Raw genomic sequence first — 16,369 nt, forward strand, 5'->3', positions numbered from 1 at the left:
GATTGTATTAGGAACTATGTTGAACCGAATAGTAGGAAAATGAATACTTTGGAAAAGGACCTAGCTTATATCAGTGTGGATGCTGAAAGTTTTAGTAGTGTTAGTGAGGGTCCTGTTGCTTCATCCGAATCGGAGTCGGCTAGAGGAAAGTTTAGGACTTTAATCTGTTATCGTTGTAATCAGTCAGGCCATAAGGCAGTAGGGTGTCTAATGAAGAAGGAGGCTGTTCACTGTTTTAAGTGTAAGAAAGAAGGGTTTACAGTCAGAACTTGTCCTTCGTGTAATTCGGGAAACGGAAGGAAGCGCACCTAACTGGTCGAAGAGGTGTTGCCGACGTTGACTCGACCAACCTACGTCCTATTTTAGACTTTATTTTACATCATTCCGAAGGAGATGAACGTCCATATTTGAAAGTTAAAGTCTTAGGAAAGGAAATTTTGGGATTATTGGATTCTGGTGCTTCAAAGACCATTGTAGGAAGAACTGGTTGGAAATTTTTACAAAACTTGGGTTTAGAGTTGGATACTTCGAAGAAGATCGTTTGTAGAGTGGCGAATGGTCAGATGTGTGAATCGTTGGGGGAATGTTTAGTACCTTTCATGGTTAGGGATCGCTTGCGTGTCTTGCCAGTATTAGTTATTTTGGACGTACCGCACATTCTGATTTTAGGATCTGATTTTTGGCGTGTTATGGGTATCGTTCCAGATTTGAGGCATAACGAATGGTATTTTTCGGACGCTCCAGCAATGGTAGGTTCAGTGGATCATCTCCGAGGTCAAACTATTTTGACCGATGCAGAGAAGTCGCAATTGGAGGAAGTTATTAATAGAAGTCGTGAACTAATGGGCACTTCTCTTGGTTGTACTGATGTCACTGAGCATGTGATTGTTTGTAAATCTGCACCCATAAAACAACGTTACTATCCTGTATCCCCAGTAATCCAAAGCCATATTGATAAAGAGCTAGAAGATATGTTGGCGAAAGGAGTAGTGGAGCGATCGAATAGTGCTTGGTCGTCCCCGATTCTCTTGGTGAAAAAAAAGGTTCCAGAAGGTGAAGAACCAAAATGGAGGTTCTGCGTAGACTATCGAAAGCTTAATGCCGTAACAGAGAGGGATGGCTACCCATTACCGTACATCTCTAATATTTTAAATAAATTAAAGAACGCGCATTATCTTTCCACCATAGACATTAAGTCGGCGTATTGGCAGGTACCTGTTGCTAAGGCTTCCAGGCCTTATACTGCTTTTACGGTTCCTGGTCGAGGTCTTTTTCAGTTTTGCAGAATGCCTTTTGGATTACATAATGCCCCGGCTACATGGCAGAGGTTGATAGATCGTGTCCTCGGTCCGGAGTTGGAACCCTATGTTTTTACTTACTTGGATGACGTGGTCATCGTGACAAAGTCTATTGAAGAACATGTAAGGATCTTAGAGGAAGTCTTTAGACGCTTGAGAGAAGCTAAGTTAACCGTTAGCTGGGATAAATGTCAATTTTGTAGACCGGAACTAAAGTATTTGGGTCATGTGGTTGATAGGAATGGACTACATGTTGATGGTGATAAGGTCAAGGCTATGCTACGTATCCCAACACCCACATCCGTCAAGGAAGTTCGTAGCATCATAGGCACATTTTCCTGGTATCGAAGATTTATTCCTTCCTTTGCGACACTACTAGCTCCAATTACAGCGATATTGAAGAAAGGAAGAAAATTCAATTGGACCCCGAGTTGTGAAGAATCTTTTCAGAAAATAAAAGAATGTCTAGTTTCTGCTCCGATACTTAATTGTCCTGACTACAATTTGCCTTTTGTTGTCCAATGTGATGCCTCAGGATATGGAGTGGGCGCCGTGTTATTGCAGCCAGGCCCGGATGGTGACGAAGTAATTAGTTTCCTGAGCAGATCACTAACGCGTCAAGAAAGGAATTTTTCCACGACGGAACGGGAATGTTTAGCTGTGTTATGGGCAGTCGAAAAACTGCGTCCTTATTTGGAGGGTGTTCCGTTTACGGTCGTGACTGATCACGCATCCCTCGTATGGCTTCAAAATTTGAAGGATCCTACTGGAAGATTAGCTCGATGGGCGGTAAGATTGCAACAATATGACTTTAAGATTGTGCATCGGAAAGGAAAAGAACATGTTGTCCCCGATTTGTTATCTCGGTCAGTTCCCGTGCTTGATATGGTTGAAGAGGTTGTACCGCTTCCTAGTGGTGATAGTTGGTATGATAAACTTTGTAGAAAAATCGAGTCTAATCCCTTGAAGTATCCTCAGTGGAGAATGTCTGGTGGCAAACTTTATAAATACATCCGTCCCAGTTATGGATTTTTGGTCGAGGAAGCGGACAATTGGAAGGAAGTCGTTCCTAAGGGTCAACGATTGGAAGTGCTGAAGTTGTGTCATGATAGTCCTTTAGCAGGTCATATGGGGATCCTGAAAACTTATAAGCGTATTAACGAGAAGTATTTTTGGCCGAAACTGCGGAGTGATGTGTCTCGTTACGTTGGACGTTGCTCACTGTGTGCCATGCATAAGGTGGAACAAGGTAAGCCCAAAGGCTTTATGACTCCTCAACCTAAAGCTACTCAACCATGGGAGATAGTAGCAACCGATCTTATGGGACCTTTCCCAAGATCAACTCAAGGCTATAAGTTTATCTTAGTGGTAATGGATGTGTTTAGTAAATTTTCTTTGGTATTTCCGTTGCGATCCTCAAAAGCCGTGCATGTCGTTAAGAAAATAGAAGAAGAAGTTTTCCTCGTATTTGGAGTTCCACGTCTGTTACTATGTGATAATGGTGTCCAGTATACTTCGGGTATTTTCAAGAAAATGATGGAAACCTATGGTGTCTCAGTTCGTTATAATGCGTTGTATCATCCACAGTGCAATCCATCTGAACGCTATAACCGAACCCTTAAAACAATGATGGCAACTTATATAGCTGACAACCATAAGAAGTGGGATGAAAATTTGGCCAAACTAGCATGTGCTACGCGCACTGCATACCACGAGTCGACTGGTCAAGATCCCTACTTCATAAATTTCGGTCGGAAGATGGTAGTGGATGGACGAGATTTTTCCCGAAAGGACAAACTCGGAGACCCGGAGGACGAAGTAGCTAAAATGGGATATAATCGATCGCGTGGACTCCAGGAATTATTTGTTGATGTTAGAAAACGTTTAGATAAAGCTTCGGCTAAGTGTGAGAAGACCTATAATCTACGGAGACGTCCAGAGGAATTTCAGCCCCATCAGTCAGTATGGCGGAGAAATTTTGTGTTGTCAGATGCCGCTAAATATTTCACGAAAAAGTTAGCTCCTAGATGGATAGGACCCTACTTCGTGAAGAAGAAAGTTTCCCCCTGGACATATAGTTTAGAGGATGAAAATGGCAAGGATCAAGGTATTTGGAATATTAAGGATTTAAGGATTAGTAACCCGACTGGTGATCCCGATAGGATTTAGGTCGGAGTAGAACGGACTAGCAAAGTTTTGTCTAGTCTAAGTAAATTCTTCTGAAATTGGTTGTATTTATTTTTTTTTGTTGTGTCCGTGAAGGATGACTGAGTGTTGGCTATGATCGGTTCTTAGGATGTATTTGGATGGTCAACCGATTCGTTTTTTTTTTGTGTTAGGTAGCCAATACGAAGTCGTAGGGTTGCGGTAGCCTTAATTTCTTTTGATTTATGGAATTGAATGTCACTTAGGTTTGGTCAGAAATATGTTGTCTTCGATGATATGGCGTTGGGATTTGTTTTGATGTTAGTAAGCCATTCTATTTAATTGGGATTTTTTCGAAGCCACATAATTATGTTTTGGTGAATCTTGTTGGATAATAGCTTAGTTTTGGATGATTCACTAAATTTCGTTGTATACGGATTTAAATTCTGAAAGACCTATCTCATTTTTATTTTAATGAACAATTGGAATTACACTACTGTTTCGGTAGATGTTTCTCGCAGTATCAGTAAGAGTGGAATGGTGGAGAGTTTCTTATGGACTCATGTTATGCGAGGTATAGTGAAGTACTAGCGATGCCCCAGAGCTGGGAGGTCGCGAATAAGGGCAACATCCAGTAACCGACCTAATCAGTGTTGTCAGATTGACGTTGGAATTTGAAACTATTCTACTTAATCTCATATGATGAGAGATGACTGTTGTGTGGAAGTGGAGTAAGTGTTGTAAGTAAGTTGTTGCTTTGTGCGTGTGGTTTGAGATTGGTATGTCTTTCGTTGTCCAAGTACTTGCGCATGGTGAAGACGGTGTGGATGATGATTGTGTTGTGGACTTCGCTCGGAGTTTAGGTAGTGTGTCGCTAGCGCGAGGGAAAATTTTCTTCGTCTAGTTTTTCCTCGTAAATTTTCCTCTGGGAAAGGGAGGTGTTGTTACGTTCCAAATTTAAAGTAGAAAGTCCCACCTCTATTTTATCAAAATTTAAATAATTCAGGACGTGTAAGAGCGGTTGCCTATAATATATTATAAGCAAGGTGGCGAAAATAAAATTAGTAATTTTCAAATAGGGGTAATGTCTGGCAAATTGTGCTGAAGTTAAGGGAACACGTCCTCTTTTTGTGAAGAAACTAATTTAGATCGTTCTTTCTAGAGTTATCTTGGAAGAATTGGGATCATAAAATTGAAATTTTTGAATCTCGGTACTATTCGGTGACCTCCGTGTGTCAAGTTGTCAAGTGTTCGGAAAGACGACGGAAAGAAAGTGATTCCAGGTTTGAAAGTGTTACTGAAAGGTTGGGCTAGATTAAAAACGGCATTTTGTTTTTTGCTTTTGCTGCTGTTCCATGTGGGATCTGGACTAGTCCGAACCGTGTGGATATTCAAGGGGATTTGCTGCCTTCGTGGAAGGGTTTTTTTTGGAATATCCACAATTTCGCTAAAAAAAGCGGATCTACAGTACACGTGAATACCGGGAGTCGTATTTAGATCAAGAAATTAGCCTTAATCACGAGTCCAAATAGCCGGCTACGCTTCGGTCCAATTTGGGATATTTCAAACCCCTAATCTGGCTAAGAAGGGTGAGTGTTAGAACATTTCGTTTTTAATTAATTAAAAAGTTGTAGTTATTTTTTTTATCCCATCTCTAAAAAGCTATTCACATTTTTATCAGTTTTCATACATTCAAGTTCGGAGACAAGTTTTTTTTTTGTATTGCTCCATTATCGCCAAAAGGCAGATAAACAAAGTGTTAAAATCAATATATTTATTTCCAAATAATTATTTTAGACACAGATGGTAATTAATGTTTTCTTGCTTCAGGGTTGGTTGGTTTGTTTGTTTTTTTCTGCTTCTTCTTCTTCGTATTTTTCCGTCTGGCTGTAATTTCCAACTTTTCAACATTGTCACACAAGTCTATGTACATCGGCAATCGTATGGGATTTTGGATTGAAGACACGCTGAACTATAACTGGAATTCCACGCGGTGAAGTATATGAAAATTCGAGGTATGGATCGATAATTAATTTTCAACGGAAGATTTAAGCACCGTCTAATTTGGTTTGCGGAATACAATAATTTTTTTTAAAGATTATTTGCTGTTAGTTTTTATTTTCATATTTACAAATACTTTACAGATTTTTTTTTAAAGATAATTTGCGGTTTATTTTATTAATTCAATATTTACACATACCTATTTTAATTTTGTAAACTGCGTCTAAGGGGGGGTTATATATTTGAGATTTATTTTTTTTATATTATTTTCTGCGCACGCACTTGAGCTCACGTGGTGTCCTATTTGCGTTAATTATTTTTTTTTGGTTGGTATTGAACCGCACACCCCTTAGCGTCCGGTACTTTTGACACGTCTTACCTTTCATTTTGTTCTGTTAAGTAGAAATAACTTATGAATTTTTGTTAGGCAAGCAGAAGCCGCATTTTTATATTATTTTTTTATTAAGCCTATGGTAAAGTTAAATAATATTGTAATATGTAATATGTATGTATTTATTTTCAACTATCTTGGGAATCTATTTATTAAAATTGACTAAATTCTAATCTGACAATTTCATTTATTTTTTTATTTATTCAGGTTGTATACTGTTACTTAGTATTTTAGTAGTAAACCTATTGGTAAGTTGGTGGTTTATTGAATAGCAACGTAGGGAAGGCTGTGGGCCAATTTACCTGGCGCCCCTGATATAACTTCGGATTTTTTTGTTTTGTGGACCGCACGACCATCTCCACTGTTTTGTCTAGCCGCGAGCCATTCCCAGACTGTCACCGTATAGTACTTTTCTTTCCGGGTGTACGTCTGATTTATATTTGGTACAATTTGTAATTTTTTTATATAGATTCGGTTTTGTACGCCACAATTTGCCCGGTTCCATTAAATTAAAATGAAGGAATACTGTTTCGGGGAAGTATCATTCAATATGCAATCTATATTATACTGTTGACAAGAATATCTTTAAACTTTCTAATAAAATATGAACATGGCATGCAATAATTACTGTAAATGAATAATTGTCAAGCAAACTAAGTATACGATCTTTAGTAAGAATATTATTAACCAAACAAATATCCCATCAAAAAAGTGAATAATTGCAAATATCTTGGAGCTATCATAAATAAAACAATTGAGCAAAATGATTAAATTAAAAGGCGTATTGAAATTACCAGATCCATTTTCCTCAAACCTTAAGAAATCGTTTTACCCTGCGTTGGTGTGGTGGGTTGTGATACATCCCACGCATCCAAAAAATGGAAATTCTCTCAAAAACAGCATCTTACCGCCCTCTTTTGTTCAGTAGCTGTTACTATAACATCACTCTATCCTGTAACATTGTTATTTTCATAATTTCTTCAATACCCACTTACATGGATGTCAGAATATGCCTCAGGAGTACCTATGTCACACTCCGCCACACCTCTCTGGCGTCAGTCAATTAATCATTGTTGATGCCTGGACATTTTTTCCGAACTTCACGTGATTTTTTTGTTTTTTACTTTGGTTTTTGTGCTCAAAATTTGTTATGAATATGTGTAGTTATGAACAAGAGCAAGCAAGGTTGATAAGATTCTGGGAAGAGGTACAAGGTGATGAAGATGGGGCTATTCCTGATTTAGAAGACGAAGTGCAGCTCGACAATGTTAGTGAAAGTTCTCATGACACAGACACAGAACAAGATGGCGACTAAGATGAAAGTGAACAAGAGAATGGGGATGATGTGAGTACATTTGCTAGATATGATTGCAGAGATAAAGTGACGAAATGAGCTAAAAAGGTAGAACTACGATCGGTTCGCACTAGAGCCGCAAATATAATTTCTCAGTTGCCTAGCGCGAAACGGCATGCTAAAGAAGCTAAAACTGCAATTAATTGTTGAAAGCTTTTTATGGATGACACACTCATTGCTTATATTGTAAAACATACTAATGAGAAAATCAATTCAGTAAGTGAAAGTTACAACAATGATCACCAATACGTAGTAAAAGAGACCTCCTAGCAAGAAATCCAAGCTGTATTTGGATTACTTTATCTAGCAGGAATTCAACGATCGTCCCGGCGAAACCTTGAAGATTTCTGGGCAAATGACTGCACAGAAATGTTAATATTCAAGAAAACTATGTCTCTAAAATGCTTTTAATTTTTGCTAAGGTGCTTGCGGTTTGATAATTGAGCAATTAGAGGTATTTTCGAAAGAGTAGTTGACAATTTTCAGTCTGCCTATACACCTGGCATATATCTCACTGTTGATGAAAAATTGGAGGCATTTCTTGGCAGGTGCCCTTTCCGGCAATACATTCCGAATAAACTGGCTCATTATGGAATCAAAATCTTTGCTTTAGTCAATACAAGACTTTATTATACTACAAACTTGGAAATTTATTGTGATTGTCAACCCAATGGTCCTTTCAAACTGAGTACGAATCCTACCGATGTAGTTTTACGATTGATTTTAGCAGTATCTGGCAGCAAACGAAATATTACATTCGATAATTGGTTCACTAATTATCCATTAATGCAACAACTTATTGAAGAAAACCAATTAACATCTGTGGATACTGTCCGAAAGAACAAGAAGTAAATTCCTTCCACAGTGGTCAACATAAAAAATCGAGAATAGTAATCTACACTTTTTGGTTTTCAAAAAAATACAACCTTAGTATCCTATATCCCAAAGAAAACAAAAATGTTCTGTTGTTATCAACACTGTACCATGATGACAGAATAGACCAATCTACGGGAAACGATAGGAAGCCAGAAATAGTCACATTCTTCAATGTTACTAAAGGAGGGGTTGACACCGTTGACCAGTTATCAGGTACGTACGACGTTTCCCTAAACAGCAGGAAAACAATGTCAACTAAAAACTAAAAGTCTACGTCAAAGGTGGCCGTTGACGGTATTCTTTGCGCTCTTGAATATGTGTGGACTTCTAAGTCATTTATAAGATCAACAATAATGACTATACACTTCTTCTTCTTTTTTGTGTGCCGTGCTTGTATTCAAGCGTTGGCTATGGTCATATTGACAAGCTGATGAAATGATTCTCGGTCGGCAGCTAGATGAAACAGTTCCTAGACCGTTTGGTCTGTCCATTGTCTAATGTTACGCAGCCAGGACAGTTGTTTTCTTACGAACCAACGTTTTCCGTGTTTCCCAACTATACACTGAAGCGTCGAAAATATTTGAAATATCGTAATTTGTCACTGATAGCAGATTTAATGAAAGAAAGATAACAGAATTCTCGGTTGTTGAGAAAACTGCGTGAGACACCGGGCTATAAGACTGCAGATTGTGATGAACCGTTGCCTAAACGTAAGAAAGTACAAGGTAGATATGTAGTGTGTCCCAGAATAAGGGACAGAAAAAGTCGCTACGTGTGTTATGATTGCAGACATTTTGTTTGTTTAGAACACGCATGTTTCAAATGCGATACTTAAGTCAACGAGGAAAGTCAGTAAATGATGTAACTTTGGTTGATGTATGTATTATTCTTTATAATGTTTATTTGTTCATAAGTGAATAAATAAAATTATGTTGTGTTTTATGTCCAGAAGTCTTTAGTTTTCTTTTTTTCATTTCAGGAAAATGTAATGATTTTAAGTTGCTATTTCTGCTATATTTGAACTGTGCAATAAATTGTTTGAGCTGATAATACTTTTTCAAATAGTAGTTTTCAAGACGTATTTTGCTATGGGGTATGTCACACCCCACCACACCAGACACGTAAGTTTTAGGTATTATACCAACACAGGGTTAAATAACCGTGCCATGTCTCCCTTTAAAAATACGAGTAATAGGATTTAATATTCTTAGTACCTTACTCTACGACGTAAAAGTATGGAATCTCATAACAAATAATATAAAAAATATTGAAAGTGTTGAGATGTGGTGCTATCGTCAAATATTGACAAAATTACTTAAGAGAATCATAAGTAATGAATTGTTACTCCTAACATAAAGATAAGAAATGAGACAATAAAACACTGAAAACTTTTGTTTTAAACATTTCTACAAAATTTATATTTGAAATATTATCACACACACACACACACACACACACACACACACACACACCTGTTTCGGCAGACTGCCTTTTTCAAGTGAACTATTTTTGTTATGCGTCTACACTTTGTAGTCTTTAACTGAATAAGTTTTTCTTAAGTTGGTCATTCAGAACTATATCTGTAATTTTTAATTTGTTAATTTTCATAGATTCTAATATCGATAGTTTTATCAGTTGATTTTTTCTTTGAAATACTAAGGAATCTATTATTTATGTAAACATCACACATCAAATTGATTCAATTTAGTTCTTTTTACTATTCCTTTCAATTTTTGTAACTTATTATGGGATTAGAAATATAATAGATATCAGCGCCGAGATATACTTTTAATGTAATCTAATTTCTTTATCTTTTATTTATTAAAAATATTTTACTTGATTTTTAGCCAGTCTCGGTTTGTTATTTTGCAAGTATTTGTCGGAATATAGTCTTCGTATGAAGAGTTCCTAAAAAATGTTTGTCATTATGTAGTTATTCTTAATTGTATCAATCTGTCAAATTTTTCATTTCATGTCTCATGTATCTACTGGCCTGTATATTTATTATATTTGCCTTTTCTAATTTTCGTGTTAGGTTTGCCCAGAATAATTGAAACGCCTTTATATCTTATTGATAAAAGGAATGACAAAAATTTTTCGACAGCTCGAATTATTCATCAGGCTTGTCGGATCTAAGGACTTATAATTTTATGCTATTGACTTGGATTGTGTTTGTTTGAAATTGCACTAGCATAATAATATCTGATACAGAAGTAAAATTGATCACAGATGACGTTTTTTTTGATACTCAAACTGCTTTTTTGACTTTTTGTATGTGGTGAGGTTCATTATTTCCAGAAAATATATGAAACCATTTATAGTGATTAACAGAGCAGAGTGTAGCCACCTGATGACGCTGATACTTTTTTTTACTACGAAAGCCGTCTGCTGTAGACGTAGTACTGCAGCCAGTTGGATTATTTTACATATTTTATATCTTTGGATATCCATTCCAGGATTCTGGAAATATGAACCAGCTTATTCAGGTCTAGTGTATGAGTAGCTAGTAAAATTGACTATCGGTATATAAATATAATTAAACATATATACCAAAACGCAACAGCCAGTGTTAGAGTAGGTGATCGTCAAACCCAGAAATTCCCGATACAACGTGGAGTACGCCAGGGGGACACCCTATCGCCGAAACTGTTCACTACGCTTTTGGAATATATATGTAAAAGGGCAAAACTGACCGACAAGGGCATAAACATAAACGGAGAAAAGCTTAGCCATCTAAGGTTTGCAGATGATATTGTACTAATAGCTGATAGAATAGATGAGGCCAAAGAACTTTTAAATCAGCTCTACCTTTATTGGGGATTGAAAATAAATATATCTAAAACCCAGATGATGACAAATCTTGTAGTCAGCGAAGATATATGCGTAGGAACAAGATCCATAGACCAGGTAATGGCCTATAAATACCTAGGTCATGAGATTCGCATAGGAAAAGATAACCAAACCGTTGAGCTTCTCCGTCGTATAAGACTGACTTGGGCAGCCTTTGGCAAGCTGAACCATATTTTCAAATCGTCTGATATACCAATATGACTTAAAAGAAAAACGTTTAATCAGTGTGTTTTTCCAGTGTTAACTTAGGATGCCGAAACGTTGACCATGACAAGGAGAACAGTTCAAAAGATCCGTGTGTGTCAAAGGGCGATGGAGCGTGCTATCTTGGGCGTTTCACTACGAGACAAGATCCCAAATCGCCAGCTACGACAAAGAACAGGAGTGGCTGATGCAGTAGAGAGAGTAGCAACACTAAAATGGAACTGGGCAGGTCACGTGGCTCGAATGACAGACAATAGATGGACAAAGCGGATATTGGAATGGAGACCAAGAGATGATGCCTACCGAAGTAGAGGTCGTCCACCAACACGTTGGACTGACGATCTAAAACGTTGTCATAGGAATTGGATGCAAGAGGCACAAGATCGAAATAGATGGAAAATTATGAGGGAGATCTATGTCCAGCAGTGGATAAGAGAAGATTGAATGATGTATGAGTAGCATATATTTTTTCCAATGATTACCGAGAGTCATTTGGTTGTTTCCAAGAAGTATTTGCTGCTTGTGATATAATGCATCACAGTCATAAAAGATATATTTGACTGTTTCAGGTTTCCTGCTATAGAGTCTGCATCTAAAGTCGCCATAAAGCAGTCCCATTTTATGCAGGTATCTTCTCACTGGCGCATGTCAAGTAGGGAAGCTTATTATAACTTTGAGCTGATTCCTGCTGGTTTTGAACATTATTTCAGCTTTTTAAGCACATATCTGTCCAATATATATTTTGCCATGTGTTTGACTGGGTTTATTTTTCCACTAAAACTTATGTTGCCTTCCTTCGGATTTAGAGTTTTTTCTGGTAATGGATGCTGCCTTTTGGCAGTCCTAGGGCCTGCTCTAGACAGAACATCATCTGCAAGTATTTTGTAGCTAATGCTCTTTTGGCAGCATCAGCTCTTTAATTACTGTATATTCTTCGGTATCTCAGAACCCATACCAGTATGCCACTGTTGTGTTCGGCCTGTCTGTCGAGTTCCTCTTGGCATTCACACTAGCCTAGATTTCACTTTATAAGTTCCCCCGCGGCTGTTTGGCAATATTTACATATATTGATCTACTTTAGTTGGAACGCTCTCATAGTTTTTTTTACGATTTAATATTTTAAAAATCTGTGTCTGAAAAACAGGTATATTTTATAGCGAAATAGAAATGTTTAAATTTCTACCATCTGTAGTATATGCTCTACACATCCGTCTCTATACCAGGTATAACCCTACATAGATCGAGTAATTCCACTGCCTCATCCCTTTTGTGGGCAATATCTACTTGGCCAGGTACTTTAGACCTATATCTGGGCCGCCCATATGTATCGGAATCATCATCCATTCGGTATCGCTGATTTTATTCATGATGAACTGTCCTGATCTAACCGGTACGTTACTCAAGTTTTTTCGCAGTCCATATTATCTTGGCCTTGCCTCATCCTTTATACTTATATGTAAATGAGGGAAATCCTATACAACCTCTATAGGTGGTGTTGGTGTGCCCCTCACAGCCCCCGTAAGTCCATGGCAAGTAAGTCTGCATCTTGCTTAGTTTGAGAATAGAACTTTTTTTACTAAAGCTACTGTTGCATGAAATTCTTAGTTTTACCACCATGTTATAAATCCAATATAACATGTCTGCTTTTAAACCCTACATTTTTGAACAAGTCCTTGTGATCTAGTATATATCTAGACTATTTGTAATGCACGAGAGTAGTAATGCAGTATGCATTTTTTCTGGTTCATATATACTTCTGACATTCCATGTATCAATTTTAAACTTATTAATAGTATGGCCGCAAGAAATTTGTGTGGTAAAGACCTAAGTGGCCAAGTAGTCTTTATGCGATTTGTTTTCCTGTCGTTTTTTGGTAACAGATATCGGTAACTAGTACATATAGCTTTATGAAGTTAAATGTGTCGATAGCAATTACAAATTCTCTCTGATGACGGGTAGACCCAGAAACACGTGTTAGGGAGTGGTAAAAGACTCAAGTTAAATCGAAACGCAACCATTTTCGTATACATATAGCTTTTTCTCATTCAGCCCTAATAATTTTATTAGAGAGATCATGTTGATCTTTATTATAGTTATCCAGATCCAGACCTTCTGTATTCTTATGCCATTAACTAAAAGGCAGTTCCTTCGCTTTTAGTATTAATTTCGATAATACCTCAATAATACTACTAACTTTGATTGTTTTCTTTATAGGGTAAAGGTGAGATGCAAACATATTGGTTGGTGGGGGATGATCCAGCTCAAAGATTAGCTAGAATTAGAGAAGAAATTGTAGGTTCTACATTATATAGCAGCATTAGTTCAGAAAGTAAGTAAACTCAGTTCAGTAATATTAAATTACAATAAAAAAATTCAAAACGCATGATCGTATCTATGAGCCTAACGATTACAAGAACTTGATAAAATAAGCGCGTATAAAATTTAAAATAGAAACATTACAAACTAATAAAGTGCTAGATTTCATCGGTTGGTGGCCTAACATTTTTAAAAGAGCATGATTATCTTTTGATTCTTATGGATATTCTTATCTTTTGTCAGGAGACAAAAGGAAACATTTGGACTATCCCCTTACATGCAATTTACTTACCGCTATACATCTAAAGGCATTGTCGAAGCATACACACACATTGAAGGGTTTATTGTAAAATAATTTAATTTGTTTAAGTTACATATGAAAGATATTTCTTTATCGAAGCAAAACTCATATCGGAAAAATAAGAAAGTTCCTATTTAAATCAAAAAGCATCTCTTTAATGGTTGGATACATTCCAGAATCAAACCTTATATTTTACAATAGCAAACACGAGTGGCCAACAGTTCATTCCGAAGATAAAGAGAGCGTAGATGAAGAAGATTAGTATTTATACAATATTATAAACAATTGTATTTTTAAATAAATACTTTTTTCTTAATATACATAATACAAAACATGATTCTTAAATATTTTAATTTACTATAAGTGCAGAACGGTCATGAGTCTCACTTTTTACACACCTTATTTTTGGTTTTGTGAAAAATTACTGGACTCTAATAATACTACAATCGCTTCCTTTGCTGACGACGTAGCAATACTAGCTGTAAATAAAGATCCCATACACGCCTTACAAAACCTGTACCATCATCTGAACATACTCAGTGATTGGTATACGAAATGAAGAACAAAAGTAAATAAAAAAAATCAACTCAAATAACATTTACCAACCGTCACAACATATGCCCACCTGCAAGAATGGAAAATGGAAAAATAACAGACGCTAGATACCTTGGCTTTTATCTTGACCAACGTTCCACTTGGAACAAACATATCCAGACCAAAAGAAGGCAGTTTGACTTTAAATTCCGGCAAATTTATTGGCTCCTTGGACGTAAATCAGAACTTAACATTCAAAACAAAATTCTTCTACAAAGCTATAGTCAAATTTATCTGGTTCTACGGACTACACCTATGGAGCTGTGCAAAGCCAACGATTATTACGCTGAATATTATCCAAAGATTCCAGTCTAAAGTGCTAAGATCGATAGTGGATGCACCATTCTTCTCATGGCGCCGTCTCCTTTCGAAGGTTGGCGCTCTAAATGGCAATTGTAGTTTTGAAAACTGCTGCGCGAAATATTTCTGCGGATAAGCGGTCGAACCATCTCCTCAAGGTTTTTCAGCCACGACTTCTGGCGTCTTCCTACTGATTTTTTGCCCTGTACTTTTCCTTTCAGTATAACTTGAAGTAATTCGTATCTTTCGCCTATCAACACATGACCCAAGTATTGCATTTTTCTCTCTTTGATTATTCTTAGTAAATCTTTTTGTTTACACATGCGACGAGCTACCTTAACATTAGTAACTCTTTGTACCCATGAAATTCTCAACATTCGTCTGTATATATAAATCTTAAAGGAATCTATTCTTTTTTTCTATTTCACAGTCCATCATCCAACTTTCACAGCCCTACAGTAAGACAGAAAAAACGTAACATCTAACTATTCGGATTCTAAGCTGCAGACTAAGGTCTGATCTTGTAAAAAATGTTTTCATGCTTATGAATGCTTTCCTAGCTTGTTTGATTCTTGATAGGATTTCTTTTTTTAGATTACACTAACTATTGATATTTGCTCCATGCACCATGGTTCGTAAGTACTCAAACACTTCCCTATGACTTAAAGATTCTTTTCATCAGAGAAGAAATCCGTCGAGCCAAAGAGCCACAAAATTAACGTACCATTCACCATGAAAATGAGCTAGTAAGGAAACTATTCAACAATGGTCCAGCCACAAGAAGACTAAATAAAACCTGGCCCCAAGACCTACTTAAACACTAATCCAAAATAGAATAAGGTGAGACAACATTGGATGTCTCTCCTTCACGCCCAAAACCTGAAACATTTACTTAATACTCTGTAATGATGTAGATTGTAAATAAACACTATTTTGATAAAAAAACCCTTTGATATGTAAAAATGTCCCCTATACGATATTTAACTACCATAAATATATTGTATTTGCAATAAATAAGGTTTGCTTGATCGGAACAGTTTTTATCAATTTTTTCGAAATGTCTCATGCTTTTAATTATATAGTATTATTATAGGGGGTTAAAAATTAGGAAAAGTAACTATTGGGGTGTAGACAGGCAAGCAAAATAAACGAACCTTATGCGACCGGCACTTAGGGTTTATTTGGAGTAGCTGGGTCGTGGATAAGTGAATGGTAAGGGGATTGGATTGGGGCTACAACAAAAATGAAACAAAAGGGTACTTACATGAATCTCCTGGAACAAATGGACAAACAAAACAACAAGAAAGACCTCTAGGTATTTAAAATAAGGACGCCGCTTGGAGGTGTCAAATTATAACGACATATGTGAGAAACAAATTATTTTGGGGAAAAAATTTAAAAACTAAATTAGACCTTTATTGTTGTCTCACCACAAATAGTTACCAAAATAGATAATACAAAAATACTATATTCATAGTCACAAAAGTAAATACAAAAATAACAAAGAAAAACACTTACTATTGTTACTGGGTTATATATTATAACACAAATTATTACAAATAAAAAATTATCTTTTTAAATGATAAAAGCAATTATTAATCAAAATGTTTATTTTTTACTTATCCTTTTAAAATTTAAACAGAAAAGTTACCTGGATTGCACGCACTGAACACACGAACAAAGAAACTGCATCTCACACTGCGAATTATTGAGGTTGGAAATTTGGGCACTGGAACACA

At 36.5% G+C, this 16,369-nt stretch overlaps 1 protein-coding gene across 4 annotated transcripts in view; it reads left to right on the top strand.

The window, feature by feature from the left end:
• LOC140449253 (guanylate cyclase 32E-like) overlaps positions 1-16,369 on the top strand; it is a 458,979-nt gene that overhangs the window by 434,365 nt on the left and 8,245 nt on the right. For 3 of the 4 annotated variants that reach the window (XM_072542462.1, XM_072542460.1, XM_072542459.1), the window contains exon 21: positions 13,334-13,448. In XM_072542462.1, coding sequence (XP_072398563.1) covers positions 13,334-13,448 — 115 coding nt within the window. Of the gene's footprint in view, positions 1-13,333; positions 13,449-15,224; positions 15,351-16,369 lie in introns of those variants that run through there. The other variant, XM_072542461.1, reaches the window with a different exon arrangement.

This window comes from Diabrotica undecimpunctata, chromosome 1, assembly GCF_040954645.1.
Source record: "Diabrotica undecimpunctata isolate CICGRU chromosome 1, icDiaUnde3, whole genome shotgun sequence".
Lineage (NCBI taxonomy): Eukaryota > Metazoa > Arthropoda > Insecta > Coleoptera > Chrysomelidae > Diabrotica > Diabrotica undecimpunctata.